This window comes from Podospora pseudoanserina, chromosome 4 (assembly GCF_035222485.1).
Source record: "Podospora pseudoanserina strain CBS 124.78 chromosome 4, whole genome shotgun sequence".
Taxonomy (NCBI): Eukaryota; Fungi; Ascomycota; class Sordariomycetes; order Sordariales; family Podosporaceae; genus Podospora; species Podospora pseudoanserina.
In genome coordinates, this window is record NC_085923.1 from 544,176 (window position 1) to 560,201 (window position 16,026).

The 16,026-nt window shown below is 54.5% G+C and overlaps 8 protein-coding genes across 8 annotated transcripts; 5 read left to right on the forward strand and 3 right to left on the reverse strand.

Moving 5' to 3' along the window:
* Window positions 1-80: 80 nt before the first annotated feature.
* On the reverse strand, window positions 81-1,247 carry QC764_401590 (uncharacterized protein; the record flags this gene model as incomplete). Its single annotated transcript, XM_062946440.1, has 1 exon — window positions 81-1,247. The coding sequence occupies one exon, from the start codon at window positions 1,245-1,247 to the stop codon at window positions 81-83; it is 1,167 nt and encodes a 388-aa protein (XP_062800040.1).
* A 414-nt stretch (window positions 1,248-1,661) lies between these two features.
* Window positions 1,662-3,471, forward strand: QC764_401600 (uncharacterized protein; the record flags this gene model as incomplete). The annotated part of the gene is made up of 1 exon (XM_062946441.1): window positions 1,662-3,471. Exon 1 carries the CDS (start codon window positions 1,711-1,713, stop codon window positions 3,469-3,471), a length of 1,761 nt encoding a protein of 586 aa, XP_062800041.1. The 5' UTR covers window positions 1,662-1,710.
* A 150-nt stretch (window positions 3,472-3,621) lies between these two features.
* QC764_401610 (putative NRPS-like protein biosynthetic cluster) lies at window positions 3,622-6,636 on the reverse strand (the record flags this gene model as incomplete). Its single annotated transcript, XM_062946442.1, has 1 exon — window positions 3,622-6,636. The coding sequence occupies one exon, from the start codon at window positions 6,634-6,636 to the stop codon at window positions 3,622-3,624; it is 3,015 nt and encodes a 1,004-aa protein (XP_062800042.1).
* A 424-nt stretch (window positions 6,637-7,060) lies between these two features.
* QC764_401620 (uncharacterized protein) lies at window positions 7,061-8,735 on the forward strand (the record flags this gene model as incomplete). The annotated part of the gene is made up of 4 exons (XM_062946443.1): window positions 7,061-7,173; window positions 7,241-7,549; window positions 7,619-8,499; window positions 8,573-8,735. The coding sequence occupies exons 2-4, from the start codon at window positions 7,298-7,300 to the stop codon at window positions 8,733-8,735; spliced, it is 1,296 nt and encodes a 431-aa protein (XP_062800043.1). The 5' UTR covers window positions 7,061-7,173; window positions 7,241-7,297.
* Window positions 8,736-9,118: 383 nt separating this feature from the next.
* Window positions 9,119-9,731, forward strand: QC764_401625 (uncharacterized protein; the record flags this gene model as incomplete). Its single annotated transcript, XM_062946444.1, has 2 exons — window positions 9,119-9,391; window positions 9,456-9,731. 2 exons carry the CDS (start codon window positions 9,119-9,121, stop codon window positions 9,729-9,731), a joined length of 549 nt encoding a protein of 182 aa, XP_062800044.1.
* A 358-nt stretch (window positions 9,732-10,089) lies between these two features.
* QC764_401630 (uncharacterized protein) lies at window positions 10,090-10,677 on the reverse strand (the record flags this gene model as incomplete). Its single annotated transcript, XM_062946445.1, has 1 exon — window positions 10,090-10,677. One exon carries the CDS (start codon window positions 10,675-10,677, stop codon window positions 10,090-10,092), a length of 588 nt encoding a protein of 195 aa, XP_062800045.1.
* Window positions 10,678-11,167: 490 nt separating this feature from the next.
* On the forward strand, window positions 11,168-14,044 carry QC764_401640 (uncharacterized protein; the record flags this gene model as incomplete). Its single annotated transcript, XM_062946446.1, has 2 exons — window positions 11,168-12,548; window positions 12,617-14,044. The coding sequence occupies 2 exons, from the start codon at window positions 11,168-11,170 to the stop codon at window positions 13,468-13,470; spliced, it is 2,235 nt and encodes a 744-aa protein (XP_062800046.1). The 3' UTR covers window positions 13,471-14,044.
* A 401-nt stretch (window positions 14,045-14,445) lies between these two features.
* On the forward strand, window positions 14,446-15,276 carry QC764_401645 (uncharacterized protein; the record flags this gene model as incomplete). The annotated part of the gene is made up of 1 exon (XM_062946447.1): window positions 14,446-15,276. One exon carries the CDS (start codon window positions 14,446-14,448, stop codon window positions 15,274-15,276), a length of 831 nt encoding a protein of 276 aa, XP_062800047.1.
* Between the last annotated feature and the right edge of the window lie 750 nt (window positions 15,277-16,026).

A 16,026-nucleotide genomic window follows, 5' to 3' on the forward strand; every position in this document is an offset into this window, starting at 1 on the left:
TACCAACCTTCTGTTATGAATAATGACCATGTTGTTGAAGCAAGAATCACCTCGTCATGAGCTTGTCTGTGCCAACCGCTTCAAAGCAACCGAACGTCCATCACGCTCTCATAACTAGCTTCATTGTACACATATGTCCTGACCAACCGCAGCCCAACCTCCCCAAACAGCCCCTTCCACTGCTCCTCGGACCTCTCGGCACCAGCAAACGCCGCAAGCATCGTGATATCATGAGCTGCCGCGTCCAGCCCTGTGCCGATCGCAGGGGGGATGATCTCGTCAATTAACATGATCGACTCCTCCGTCATCGCGTCCATTGTCTGCTTCAGCAGCAGCTTGACCTTGTGGTCCGGGTGGTTGTGGAACACGCCACGCAAAAAGTAAAACTTGGCCCCCCTGACGGGCTGCGGCTTGAAAAAGTCATGGACCGTATTTTCGACACCGGGCGTCGCAAGGGCGGCCGCGATGGAGTGCGGAAGGTCCTGCAGGATGACCCGGCCGGGGAGGACGTCGGCCGGGAACTTGTCGCGGAACTCGGCGCACTGGTGCCCGATGTTGCCGCCGATGTTGACGTAGAGCGGCCGGTCTGCCGGCCAGGACTCGGGGACTTGCTCGCGGACCGGGTAGACGGAGAGCCAGCCGAGCTCGGGCCCGCGGCGGAAGGCCATGTAGTCGTTGAAGTAGGACATGTTGTCCGGTTTGTCGGCGAACCAAGTGAAGGGGCCCTTGTCGGTCTTGAAGGCATCGTGCCAGGCCGTTTGCGTCTCGTCGTTGGCGTTTTTGTAGCCCGTGCGCTTTAGATGGTCCGGGAGGGCGAAATACTCGGGGCAGCAGGTGTAGAAGTAATGCCTCAGACCCGATTCGGCCACCTTGGCTGTCATGTTTCTGGAGCCATGGTTTGCCTTGAAAGCGTCCTTTGACACCTGGTCGACGAGTCCGATGGAGGCAAGATAGCGAAGAAGTCGGAGTAGAAGTGCCGCCTCAGCGCCCGTCTTTGCCGCAAGCTCGGCCAAAGTCAGGGACCCTGTGGACCCTGCTTCGGCTTCAACAAGGAGCCGGAAGAGGCCCAGGTCAACGGCCGTGAGGGCAACAGATGTCTGAAGAGGAAGACCTCCAATACGCTGGACTGTGTCATCAGGAGTCTCCAGAGAGTATATGAGCTTGGTCAGAGCAAGAATGATTGGCTGTCGGGCACTGTGGCCTGCCTCGCTGGCGAGCTGTTTGATGTTCTCAATGGCTGCGTCCATTGTTGACTGCTGGTAGGTATCTTGGATGGTTGTTGAGTAGGTAGATGAGAACGTTTATTGACTTCCATGCTCGAGGTCGTTGGCCATACCTCGGCTTCTTCAACAAACGCATCGAGAGCCTCCCAATGCAACTTTGGATTCATCATGCATGCGCAGGTGATGGTTCACCCGACCAAGGTAGGAGGTATCGGAAGAAACTGACCTTAGGGAGGTTTTCCGGACTGGGATTTCGTAATTGGTTCGGTCTAGGCCAATGCTTCTCCTATAGGGCTCTACCACGCTATCACTGACTGTGCCGCAAGACCATTGAAAAATGAATGTGTGTCAGCACAAGCGGCACAGTACGGTAACGGGGTGTATGTAACACGAAAGTACCCCAGGTTCCCGGTTTGGACTGGAAGCCCACGAAGCGCCACACCGTGCGGCGTAGCTATTAGCCGAGAATCCGACGTGGGATGCAATCATGTATGTTGTTAGTATCGATTTTGGTTGCGGGTTAGCAACAGCCCAAACTGGAAGAGGGGAGAGCATACATACCCTGTGCTCATGGATCCGAAGTAACCCAGACAAGCTCAACATTGAGCTCTCAGCTTGCGTTGCGGTCATGATGGTGCCATTTCCAGTATCCTCGCCGGCTACGGTTCTATTCTGCTTGATAGCTGTTCTGGTTATCTCACGGGTGGTCTCGAACCGAAAGCTACGAACCAAGCGAGAGAACATCGTGACGATCGGTGTCAACATCAAAAACAACACAAATGGCATCATTAGCCAGACGTCAGCGCTTCTTCGCTCTCTCACTTCAACATCAGAGTGGGCTCGGAATGGGTACCAACGCTTTTCAAAGACCCCTATTCAGAGGGCCTTTGCACTACCCAGCATGTGGACGGGATCTGACGTGGTGGTGCTGCCTCCGGCTCTGCTCGCATCTGTTCTCAACCGACCAGAGGCCGAGCTTGCCGCACATCACGCCCAGCTCGACACGATTCAGCTGCCGTACATGATGAGCGACTCGGATGTCTACAACAATCCAATCCAGTATGACGTTATCCGCCGGACCATGTCCCGCCAGCATGTTGGTTCACTTGCGGCAACAACGGCAAAGGAGTTGCAGAATGCCTTTTCGACCTACTGGTCCGCCCCAGTCAAGCATGACCGGGACTGGGCAACACTTGACAACTGGGAGGCTTGTGGTAAAGTTTTCACCCGTGTAGCCATGCTATCACTCGTCGGCTCTCCGCTCGGTCATGACGAGAGGTTACTCGACTGGGCCCGCAAATATGCCAGCTCGGTGATTACCGGTACCGCCTTTATCAACTGCCTCCCTCCGGGCTGGATTCGATCAAGTGCAGGGCCCTTGTTTGGGATCCAAGCAAGGTACTACCAGTCTCGCTGCCTCCGAATAATGGTTCCCGTCATACAGGAGAGGATCTGGAAGCTCCAGAGTGGTGCCGGGCAGGATGTGGATGACTTCCTCCAGTCGACCATCCTGCGTTGCTCTCGAACGGGAGATCCCCGGCAGATGGACCCCCAGCGCATCGCTCTTAGGCTCCTCGGCCTGGCCACCATGTCCATCATGGGCATGGTGTACGTTTTCACGCACTGCGTTGCTGATGTGTACGGAATGCCTGACCGCAAGCGAGAAGAGCTGCTCGCCGCGCTCGAGGCGGAATGCAAGCGGGAAGCCAGGCCAGACGAAGGTGTCACGTTTTCTCTTCTCGACTCAACCTTGAACGAGTCCATGCGTCTCAACAATATCAGCGTCACCAGTTTGGCACGGGATGTGGCCGTTGATAGCCTTCATATCCCGGGTGTTGAAAAGGCGGGTGGTGATGCTGGCGGTATTTCCTACACGTTGCCACGCGGTTCCCGCATCGTCTTTCCAACACAGGAGATGCATAGGGATGAGGGGGTGTATGGGCGTAACCCGGAGGAGTTTGATCCCTTCCGGTTCTATCGAGAGTTTCAGACAGAAGGGGGGAGATTCGATGATATGTGTAAGGGTCTGCTGGTGTTTGGGTATGGAAAGCACGCCTGTCCAGGCAGGCACTACGCTATGCAGACGCTGAGGCAGACTCTGGCATATCTGGTGCTCAATTACGATGTTGCGTTGGTTGGCCCAGTCGATGCTGATGGGGGGCATGCCTTGAGAGGGAAGAGGCAAACGCTGTTGAACGTGAACGTGCCCAACGTAGATCTCAAGATCCGCGTCAGGCGCAAGAGATAGACACTTTGCATACCTTACTTTTCCTTCAAAACTGCCAGAAAGCCCCCATGGGATATGAGCGCCTACCTACCTAGACACCCAGGTACTAAACAATGCATCACAAGCCAAACACATAAAAGAGACACTAAGCGTGTGAAAAAAAGACAAAGACTACACCCCCCTCTCCCTCATAGCCCTCACAAACACCTCGGCAAACCCCTCCACAAACTCAGGCCCAATCATGGTGTAGTGCGCCCCCCCAACACCGTGAAACCTCACGCCACCGCCGCCACCAACTCCCTCACGCAAACAGACAAACTCCCTCCACCCCATCAAATGATCCCTCAACCAAACCTCCCTCGTCTCGGCCACGGCCCTCAACGGAACAGCATAAAACACATCCATCCCCCCATCAACCTCCCCAGCCTCTGGCTCATAATCCACAGCAATACTCTGCAGCCCATACGCCACATCCGCCCACCGAGCCAATTCCCCCCCGCCCAGCCCCAGCTCCGCCAACCTCCCCACATCCGCCACATCCAGCACCCCCCGCAAAGCCCTGCCCTTGTCCCCCTCCCGGGCCAGCATCCGGTCCAGCTCCTCCATCTCCTCCTCCCCCGCGACCAGGCCGAGGAAGTAGGCGAGGTTGATCAGGCACCGGTTCCAGTTCAGGTACCTCATCCTCTCCTTGATCCTCGGGGGCAGGTTGAGGACGCCGAGGAACTTGACGCTGTCGCCGGCTTGCTGGAGAAGCTTGGCCATCTCGAAGGCGAGCATGGAGCCGTAGGAGTAACCCGCCAGGCAGTACGGCCCTTTGGGTTGGTGGCGTTTGATGGCCGAGACGTAAAAGGTTACGGCTTGGGTGATGGAGGTGAACAACTGGGGGGAGGAGGGCTCGTGATGGGGATTGGGCGGCTCGAAGCCGGGGGCGCGGAGGGCGTAGATTGGTCTTTGGGGGGAGGAGAGGGAAAGGTGGTGGATGAGGGGGATGAACACGAGGACTTCGCCCACGCCGGGGTGGATGAGCCAGAGGGGGGTGGGGGTTTGGTTTTCGGGAGAGGGAGGGTTGGCGGGTGGTGGGCGGAAGATGATGACAGGGTCGTAGTTGGGGAGGGAGGTGGTTCGGTTGGTAAGGGGGGTTGGGATGGGTTGGGGTTTTTTGTTTTGCTGGAGGGTGTCCTCGACTACTGCTGCTAGGGCACGAGCGGTGGGGTTCTTCATGATGGCGATGACGGGTAATGACATGGTGAACCGCTTGTCGAGGGCGTGTTTCAGGCGGATGAGGTCCATGGACGTGAAGCCCAGCTCCCATACAGGAGTATCGAGGTCACACCCGCTCTCCAAATTACCTCGTCGTTCTCTGGTAAAGTCTTGGAGGATGCCGGCCTCCACATCCGTCAGCTTGGAGTTCCTGGGCGTCCCCTTTCTGTTGACACCGTTTACCAGGTTGCGGTGTCGGGCAACATCAACGGCAAAGAGATCTCTCTCAAAAAGAGATCTCATCTTGACTCGTGAAATCTTTCCCAATGTTGTTGTTGGCAGCAGTTGCATTGATTCAGGAGTCAAGGCAAAGATGAGTGGGCGAGAGGCGGTGGCCAATAGACAGGCTTCCGTTAGGCTTTTGTCAACCTCAGCCATTCGGATGGCAACGTCCTCGGCTTCCCATTCGATTTTGGCCGGCACATAAGCAACCGTCACTTGCTCCGTGTGAGCATTATTGGATGGAAAGACGAAAAGACGCGAGACAACTTCCTTCCCCTTAACAGCCTGTTCGAGGAGCAGCTGGATATCGGCGATGGGCGTTTTCACCCCGTTGATGTTGACCAGTTCTTTCACACGTCCTACCAGACATAGGCGGCCATCAGAATCCAACAGAGCGCGGTCCCCGGTGCGGAACCACCCATCCTCCGCAAATGCCTGCTCCGTAGCCGCCGGGTTTCTGTAGTACGATCCAAAGACCATGGTGCCCCGTACCTCGAGATCGCCCGGCTCATTTGGCAAGGCGTTTCTTCGTTGCCGATCCGATCCGGGCCCAGATCCCCGGCTGACTCGGACTCGCATCTCCATGCCACGTATGCATGTGCCGAGTGAGGCAACGGGGTAGCCCCTCTCGAGATCATAGTCTGGACAGCTTGTACTGTAGATGCAGCCAGCGCATGTCTCGGTCATTCCAAACCCGGGGGCTATAACATTCCTGGGCGCGCCGTACCGTTCGAGAAGCGCCGAGGCTTCCACGCATGTCTGCATGTCATTTGCCTCTCCCCCAGACACGAGAAATGCCAGGCTTGAAAGATCCCACTGATTGGTGTTTTGCTCCGGTTGCCTCTTGCTGGCTGATACGAGACTTGCCAGGAAGAAGTTGGGCGCAAAGGACCGGGAGACACGATGGCGACTCAGATGGTCCAGGAAGAGAAACGGTGACGATACAACATCGGCAGTTCCGACGTGAACCTGGTCAACGTTTTCCCACAGGGCGTGAATGTGTATCTCGACCAAGGCTCCGACGTGGTCGAGGCCGATCCAATTCAGAAACGGGCGACCGGGCGGAAGAACACATGCCCCTGACTTCCCTGCTACTGATGCCAACACCATGCTGTGAGTCAGACACACGGCTTTGGCGTTGCCCGTGCTCCCCGATGTCAGCATCAGCATGGCCAGGGAGTTTGGATCTCCTTGTGCTCGTGGTAGGCCGTTCCGGTCCAATCCATCTTCTTTGTGTCCTTTCCTGCTGCATTCTTCCAACTGCTCAACAGTCACGATTTCAAGGCCATGATCCACGCCGTCGAAGAGTGAGACATTTACAGTCCGTGTGATGCAGATCGGAGACTCTAGCAGGTTTGAAAGGCCCTTGATGTGCTTGTTGCGGTAACCTGGGGCATTGCTGAATGGAGTAGAGAGTACGGGGAGCCCTCTGGCCATCCGAATGGACCAAAACCAAAGGATTGTGTCTTGGTGGTTGTCCAGATGAAGCAGGATTGGCTTCTGCTCTCGGAATGATGGGAGAGCACGGACGGCTCGCGAGTTTGAGGTTGCCAGAGCCAGCAGGTGGGCATATGATATGTCCGTCGGAGTGCTGGGGTTTCCCGGGGCGTAGAACAGAAGGCGTTGGCACGGGCTGCTTCTTGCTCGGCTTTGCAAGAGGTCCTCTAGGGTCGCTATTCCGGTGTGATGTGGCGAGGGCTTCATCTTGATATGCGCAAAGTGATGGGTAGACTGGAGGGCGGTATTGTCTTTGCTTTGATATGCTCTCTGGTCTCCCTTGAGGGTGTGATTAAAGTAGGTAGGGAGCTGTCTCATATCCATACCTAGGTAGGTAGGTACCTACTCAACCTACAAGACACCTGCTATCTGGTAAAGAACCCGAAACGTGAAGCCGCCACGCCCTGGCGAGGTCAGTTTGGCCGAGACCGAAATCTGACGAATCATGGTGAGATCGGCCGAATCGCCAGTTCACCCGCTTTTGCACACACCCCTTTTCACCGTGCTTGTTGTACCCCTCCTCCTTTCCGCATCGACATGCAGCCAGGACGTGGTACCCCGTTGGGTAAGCCGAAAAGCGATAGTTAGTGATTCGATACGCATGGTGCACCGCTGACATGCATCGGGGCGGCGGTGCCGTCTTACCTTGTTTTCGTGATCAATGGAAAGGCGTTTCGGCTTGGAGCAATATCTCTATATCGGGGTATCATCGTGTGTCACCAAGATAACAACCGCAAAACGCAGGTAGGTATATGTGCTGACCTACCTTATACTGGGCGCCATCACCCAGCTGGAGGCTGACTTGCAGGAGTGCATACCTTACCTATCTACCGTTCACACATCGCTTTCTTTCCCATCTCGTTTCAGTATGCCTGGATCATCAACGCCGTCGTGCTCCAAGCCAAGAATCTTGGAGCTCGCAGATAGAATCAGCCACTCGGCAGCCCACCTGGACAGTATTCTGCGCGCCAAGGATGTTCCCTCACCCTCGTTTGCGGAGGATGCCCCTGCTCCTTACCCGTCAGAAACGGATGATGTCCGGGACGTCATCGTCGACGCTGCCGCCGAGCTGTATGATTTGTTGCTCGAGCCCATGGCCTTGCTCTACAAAAAGACGGGAGTAAGATTCGCACCCCGAACAGCCCAAACCATGTCATGAATGGCAGAACTAGACACTGATGCAGACCAGCACAACAACATGGTGTGCCTCCAGTTCATAACCCGCTTCAGTGTCGCCGACATGGTGCCGGCGGGCGGACAGATCTCCTTTGGTGATGTTGCTGCAAAGGTCCCAGGGCTGACTGAATCCATCGTCGGCCGTCTACTGCGACATGCCATGACGATGCACGTGTTCCACGAGCCCCAACCCGGCATGGTCGCTCATACCAAAGCCTCCAAAGCCCTTCAAACCAACCCGGTGTTGAACGCTTGGTTGAGGAACGGAACCCATGAGATGTGGCCGGCTGCGGTCAAGATGCTTGACGCCCTAGAAAAGTGGCCCGAGTCCTCAGAGCCGTCAGAGACGGGGTTTGCCCTGGCGAATGGTACAGTTGCCACCGCCTTTGAGATCCTCGGCAGCGACCCCGCCCGGGCCGCCAGGTTCGGTCGCGCCATGAGCATCTACGCCATGAAGCCCGAGTACTCGCCTTCTTACCTGACAGAATACTTCGACTGGGCAAGTCTTGAATCGGCGCGCGTTCTGGCGGTGGCGGGGGCCTCCTACTTCCAAGTCGCCGTTGAACTTGCTCGAAGATTCCCCAACTTGCAGGTCACGGTGCAAGACACGGCACAAGCCCTGCCTGTTCCGGCGGCTGGAGCAGTGCCAGCCGATGTGGAGGAACGGTTGAACGTCGCGGTCGTAGAAGATACCTTTGCTCCCCAGATGTCTAGCACACAGCCAGTTGATGTCGTACTGCTCCGTTGGGTGCTGCATATCTGGCCTGACAAGTACTGTGTCCGTCTGCTGAGAGCACAGATCCCTCTGATGCGAACTGGAACAAAGCTTGTCATCCAGGACGTCATCTTTCCGAAGCCAGGAACAGTAGCACAGTGGCGGGAACAGGACTTAAGGTAAGCGATGCCCCATTGTTTGCATGTCCGGTAAAAGAAGCATTCGAGGCTGACCAAAGGCGGCGGTGACCAGGGCGAGCGATGTCCACATGGCCAACCTTTTTAATGGAAAAGAGAGGACAGCCGAGGAGTGGGAGGCACTTGTCGTCAATGCCGATCCGCGATTCGTGGTCTCGCGCGTGGTTGAGCCCAAGGGATCAGCTCTGGGCATCATTGAAGTTGCGTGGCAGGAGTGAATGAGTAGGTAATACCGAGGACATCGATCTAGCACAGTGTCAAAGTGTAATAACATTTCCGCTTTGTTGTGTTTGTTGTCCAGTGCCAGGAGCACTGTCAGCCAGGCTGCTTCGCCGCAGGGCCACGTCGCTGACGCCGATCACCCACTCACAGCTGCATGCTGAGCTGCATTTGAATAAATACTGTTCCCCATTTGAGCCAAACATGATCATACTTGTCGACACTATCGATTCTCTCAAGAGGTTGGGGCGATCAGCAACGACCAGGGCGTCACTATCCACGGGGCCAGGGAGTACAAAAGCTCGTCGATTGCCTGTCTCGCCGCAGCCACCAGATCCCACTCTCTTTTGCATCTTCTCCAACACACTTGCGGCTATCCACAATGCAGCTCAAGACACTCTTTTCTCTCGTGGTGCCCCTGCTGGGACTTCAAAGCTCAGTACACAGTCTCAACATTCCACCCGCTCAGGAGCTGCATCTTCGCGACGAGATCAACGCTCAGGGAGGCCAATCGAACCAACTGTACAAGTTTGAGGTTGGAATCTACAAGCGAAACAACGTCACGTGGGACGCCTTCGCCGCCTTTCTCGTCAACTCTCGCTATCCCAAGGTGAAGCCACTTGTGGCCAAGCATGGCGTTGCTGTTTGGACCGAGGTGAGATAGATACCTAGGTAAAATATACCACCATCGAATCAGCGGGCTAACATCTCCACCGTAGACCTTGACGCCACCTTCAGCACGAGCCATTGCCGCAGGCGCCATCCCTCCCGGCTGGACGGTGCCGCAGTATGACTCCATCTCGACTTACTACGTCAGCGATCCCTCTGTTCTCGGCGCCTTGACCACTGACCCAGCCTGGATTGCGTTGGAGATTGCTGCCGCGGGGTATGTGGATGGGTCAAGAGGAACGCTTCTGGCCGGTTTCGAGACTGTCAAGTATGAGAAGCCGAAGAAGGGTGGCAAAGGCAAGAAGAGAGACTGTTTGCTAGATTAGGTGTGGTTTGAAGTATGTTCGAGTGCTTTCATGCCTGCGGTACTTATCTCTACATGTATTTACTTCCTAAAAGACACACATTGTTAATGGGACATGGAGAGGGGTTGTACCTTGCCCGAAATCAGGAGAAACAAAAACCATGTGGGCGGATATACTTTCATCAGTTTGATGTGGGTATCTTCAGAACATTTATTATCACATGTCGTACCACACAAGGCCTCGCTTTACTCTCCAGCAAGCGCCCTCAAACTTACCTACATCAACCCATGCAACTGATCATCAAGAACCACCCTCCCCTCCCGTCAGCATCACAACCCCGTACAAAGCCAGCGCCACAACCAAAATCACCCCCCAAGTTTCAAACCAACCACCCCACCACCATCCCCAACCCAGCACCCAGCAAACCCCCATCCATTCCCCCTCTCCTTCCATTCTCCCCAACCCCAGCGCTGCTGGTACTACTGCTCACGACATTGTCAGGCCTCGGCGTCGGCCGTTCAGTGGGCAGCTCAGTCTCAAACGTGTAGCTCGTCAACGGTGTCACGGTGATACTGCACGAGCTCCCACTCGGCACCCCCTCCAGACTGCATCCGAGCGATACGACATCCGACTCAATCGAGCTTATCACCGAAATGAACGTCTCCAGTGCGAAGGGCTCCTCTGTGGTTTGTAGGAGGGGGTCGTCACATGCGTAGGGAATGTCAGAGTTTGAGTTCTCTTGACAGGTTTGGCCGGTTAGACAGCACCATGTTGAGTCGCACGGGACTGGGCAGAGGAGGGACGGTCCGTCCTGGCGCCGGAGGGGTTTGGCAGGGTTTAAGGCGATGGTTTGGGTGGTAAGGGATAGGAAGAGAAAGGTTGAGAGCTTCATTTTCGGTTCCGAGGCGGATTGATTGTGGGTGGGAGGCTGCAAACCGGGAAAGGCGAAACGATGGATGAGTGCCATTTTCGAATGAGGGGAACTAGGTACCTATATATGTGCCTTCTGGGACCTTTTCACTCAGTAGGTATCGTCCAAAGCTGCCCGCTATCAGCGATCGTGCGATTGCATACACCTTGAGTTGGTGTAACCGTCGATCCGACCCCGCCTGCGATAGACCGAGTTTCCTGTTTGAAACACTACCTCCGGATAGCTCAAGTAGATCAAAGTTCACGAGAAAGTGGCGTTCGATATAGGGGCTGATATCTGAAATGCTTATTATGTGACAGGTGCTTTCATGGCGAGATTGCAACGTGGTGGCTGAAGCTGGACCACCATCATGAAGTGGGTGTGAAGAAGCGTGGGGAGCTGCCTGATGCGTGCTGGCGACTAATAAAGACAGGAATCCAAGGCCGTGAGTTAAAATAGCTGGTTATAAAGTGGCTCTTCTCTGGATGGAGCCAAGGTCGAGGCTTTTGCTTAGGTTGGTCGTGTGGTGTCAAGTCCGTGATCGACCATGCGGCGAGCAAGTCGAGCTCCAGATCGACCTGGAGGAAATGCCCAAGATGCTCCAGTTTTGCTCCAAGACCTCTTACCTCATGCTTCAGCTACCACCCCGTATTCCCCCAATATTGACTCAGATCATCACAACGACCCATTACCAACACCTCCATTAATCCCAAACACCACGAGCAACATCCCGACCTCCCCACCAAACATTCAACATAATCCAGCGGCACCAACACCACCAGTCCCACCACCGACAACCCCTCCTCAACCACCTCTCACCAACTCCGCAACCCCTCAAACTCCCTTCACTTCCCCAATCTCAACCATCCCCAACCAGCAACCATCCAACCCATCTTCCACCACCTTCACTCCTTCCTCCCCAAACCTCTCAACCCGTCTCACCAAACTCCTTACCCGGCTATCAACCCTCCCAACACCCCCCGTCATCACCCACCTCCATAAACACCTCAAAGTCCCCACCATTCTTCTCATCACCCTCCTCCTCTTCATCTTCGTCACCCTCATCTCCTGGCAAGCCCACAACCTCGACTGGCCTCTCGCCAGAATCCCGATCCCCTCCGGCATTCTCCTCCTGACAATAGTAGCCAAGTTCACAGACTGGGCACTCGCCGGCGTAACCGACGACGCCTGGGAACGACTGCAATGGGGTCCATTACTGCAGCGAGGCCGAGGGAACATGTTGACGTTCCTGGTGATGGGTTCCGGGTTCGGGAGCTGGTGGAGGGTGTTATTTTCTTCGGGGGTACAGCCGGGGGAGGAGACGAAGTTGATGAGACTGAGGAGGTTAGTCAGGACGAAATGGAAATGGCGGCCTCGGTTCAGCGCTCGGTTCTGGAGTTTCATCCGCATCTTCGTTTGGTTGTTTGTCCAATTCCCAGGCTTGATTCTCATGGCCATGATCGAGAACAAAGACTCCTTCCGCCCAACAGCATGGGCGGACGTCACCGGTGGGTTGGGGGCGTTCAACGTGAGCGCGGGTTGGTTCCAGCCTGGTGACCCATTCACTTATCGACAGGTTTTTGGTATGCTTCAAGACCCAACCATCACGGTGACTACCACGCCAATAGGTGAGGAATGTAGTCGGGAGGATAGCTGCCAGTCGTACATCTTGTCCGGGGGGACAACCCTTGTTCAGCCTTGGGCTTTTGTACCGCGGCAATTGACTGACAACCACGCCTATGTAATTGAGAACGCGCCGGCGTATCAAATCGATGGCTGGGAGACCTCGTTCAACCATTCGTTGCCGTATGCCTCCTGGACAGACGACCAGTGTCGGGTGTTCACCTCTCAAAGCCCGCTGGGTGCGGTTGATGGCTCGCTTCAAATTTGTGTGAAGAATGATGGAGATGATGGACGGTTGTTGGCAGGTGAGTAGCTCCGGGTTTCCCAAAGTCTTCAGCGCGTCGACATGCTAACGTTTATTCTCGTCCTCAAGGCATCCGAGAATGTGGTAGCAACGTGGACAAGACCGGCAATTGCACCCTTGATCCGGCCTATCCAGGGTGGGATTCCTTCCCGGCCTTCTCATCTGTCATCGAACTGTATCGACTGAACGTAGACCTTGTGACAGACCGTCACACCCAGACCATCATCGAGCTGTCCAACCAAGCTAGTCCAATCAAGCAGATAATCGCCCCTGAAGACTTCCTCGACGCATTCGCCCTCCTTCTCTGCCCCTTCCCCACAAACTCGACCCAAATCTCCCGATGGTGTGCCCCCAACGCCGTAAACCAACAGCTCACAGCTTCGCTCGCGTGGAGAATCCAACTGGCCAACAGCGAGAGGTACTTTGACAACCAACTCTCCATGGACATGCTTCGTAATCTCTTTGCAACGGTGTTGTATATGTTTAACCCAGTCTATCGGGCTATTTCCATCGATGGTTCCGTGCCGTGGAGACCCAACGAGACAGTACCTGGGCTGCCACCAGAGAACACCTTTCGAGGGTCCCCAGCCATCCAGTCGAGCTATGTCGCCCCAGCTACTTGGACTGTGGTTGCTTTCATCGTGTCGGCGGTAGTACTAATCTCTGCGGCGGTCATCGCGATGGTTGTGTCGTCTGTATATGCCGATATGCCTGACCTTAACAAGTTCTTGGTGTTGGATGGGATGAAAGTCGTTGTCGTTGATCCCGCAACGGGGGATGAGACTTTCTTTGGCGATGTTGTATGTCGGGAGAAGACGAAGGAAGGAGTTATTTACGTGGCGAGCCGGACGACCGTCTGTCTTGCGAGGAGTGGGGCGACGGCAGGGAGTGACGGGAATGCATCATCACCTGCTTCGAGATGATGGGCTGATGGGACGGTATAGTTTGATGGACATTGTCTTATTTCTGGATGGCTTTTTTTTCAGTGGCAGAGGAAGGTTGTCGATACCAAGGAAGGTTGGGGGAAGGTTTGAAAACCTTCGCTCAAGTCTGAAGGAATTATGGTGCTCGAACACCTCGTCAAACTTTAACCCAAAATCTGGTGAACATTTTGATGAGCTTGTGGCACGCTGTCAAGCGTGCCAACAGAACTGTGAGAAAAGCGATGGTACTGTACAGCAATGGGAAAATCAGCTCCGGAGAGCAGAATCCTACCTCCCACACCCCCTCCCAGGCGGGGTCTACACCCACTCCAGACCTATCTATATCAACAGAACCTGTGGCGGCCCACAGGGCAGAAGCCCTAGGGAGCAACCTGAGTGAATATCCACCGGGAGCAACACCTCCCACAAACGCCACCCTCCGCACGTTGAATCAGCTGTTGAGTTAAGGGGCTTAATTTGTTTGCCTACCCGTACCCACCTAAACGCCAGGTGGATGTGATCGAGAATGTTCGTCTTGCAAAAGGTAGAGACTTTATCACCGTACATTGCCCCCTACAGAGGTTAGGGTTACATATGGCCCTAATTTTGAGATGTTTAAAAGGCCAAGTTCGGTGCTGGTGGTTTTCTACATGCTGGGCTGCCTGGCAACAGTGATCATATCATAGATGAGGGTCCTAGAGCTGGTAGCTGCCGCCAACATTACTGCGCCAGGCGGAAGGCACCTTCTTTCAATTCTACCTGTGGAAAATTATTTACGGTGGTGATGCACGATTCAGATCACTTGCTGGTGCGTGGCGGGATGAGACAACACTAAATTGCAGAGCCTCACTATAAATCAAGTTTTCTTTTTGTGTCAGGTTTTCTTGCCTTTCCTTGTATTTACCGCTGAATCACAATCAAAACATCGCACCAATCCTCATCTACCTCATCGCTGCCGACTTGATAGCCCTCAGCATGAAAGGCAGTTTTTCATTCGCCAGGTACGCACTCGTTCTCTTGGGAGCGCTATCTATCCACATGTGCTGTGACCTGCAACGCGCGACTTGTCCACACCCAGGTTGTGTGTTTCTCAACACCGAAAAGCCGTGGACCCTCCAGTGCGGCGTTTATCGTGCGAGAGTGAGAGAGAGCCCGGGGAAATGGCCACCATATTCCTACGTGATCTGTCCTAATGGTTTCACGCCTGAGCCGCCCCCGAGAAGGGGGCATCTAGGAGTGACGACTGATTACTGCGAATTCCACAAGAAAGAAGTCTTCCCTCGGCTATTCAAACATCGTTGGATACCTCAGGGCAAGTGCGAGGTGAGGCGGACTATTAACACCTTTGTTTCAGCCGTCACAGGGGCACTTTCGGCAAGCGAAGACTTAGAACAGGACATGTGGGACCAAGGTCAGAGGGGTATAGACTTCCCCCAGGTTCCATTTGGAAGTGTTGAGTGGAATCGGCCGGCATCGTCATATCTCTATGAGGAGCCCATCTCACCGCGAACGGTTCCGTCAGTGATAATATCGAACATTGGTCCCGTTACGACTGGACCAGGAGAGCACCACCATCTCCGTCTTGCACCTCTACAGACTGCACTAGATGATGGGTTCTATTTCGACTTGCCAAAAGAACTTCAAGCGTGCAATCCGGCTGCAAACGAACAAATGGGCATGGTTGATGGCGCGCAAGTTCACTCTACTCAAGTGCAGAGCAACGCCGCATGCGGAGACTTGGTGGAAGATCTTGGACAAGCGCACCCGCCTAGAGTGGAGAAATCCAACGGGGAGGGCTTTGAATGATGGGCAATTTCAAATATCCGTGAGGAAGACGAGGAACTGTGGAGAGGACTGGGAGCAATAACATCAGGGGACCGTGGCCTGGTTACCTAACACAGCCAGGTTGACATCGAAATGGAAAAGAAAAACACGGAAATGAAAATAACAACTTCGAAATGGAAGAAAAGAACATGAATATGGAATATAAAAGGATATACGTGGTGGCTATCCGTGTGAGACATGACATCAAGACCCCCGAAAGTCTCGAGAAAGCCATCCACCACCCACCACCACTCCAAGTGGCATCAGTACCCTAACTCTGTGGAGGCAAAGAGACTTTGGTTGGGGCTTCAAGATCTGCTGGTACCTAAATAGATACGAGGTAGATAGCTCCACGTGCAGCTTTCACAATCTGGCAGCTGACATGGAAACAGAGGAAGTACGAACGAGCGGAATTATCGGTCCTCAACATCTAGTGCAGACTTGGAAAAGAGGAACCGTCGTGAGATCGGCGGCGTTTCACCACGGCATGGTGTCACACGAGATGAGCCTCAAGCGTGTCTGAGGGTCATGGGGGATATTCTTAGGTAAGTATTGAGATCTCCACATAAAGACCTAACTCACTACACTCATCTAATCCTGCAAGAGAGCTTAACTGGACGGAAGCTCATATGCGCGAAGTAAAGTTAGAATAAAAGCAGGCAGGCAGCGTTGAGTTGAGCATGCCTAGTGCATTGCTCTTGTCGTGATGATCACGTTGTCAAGAAAGAGTAT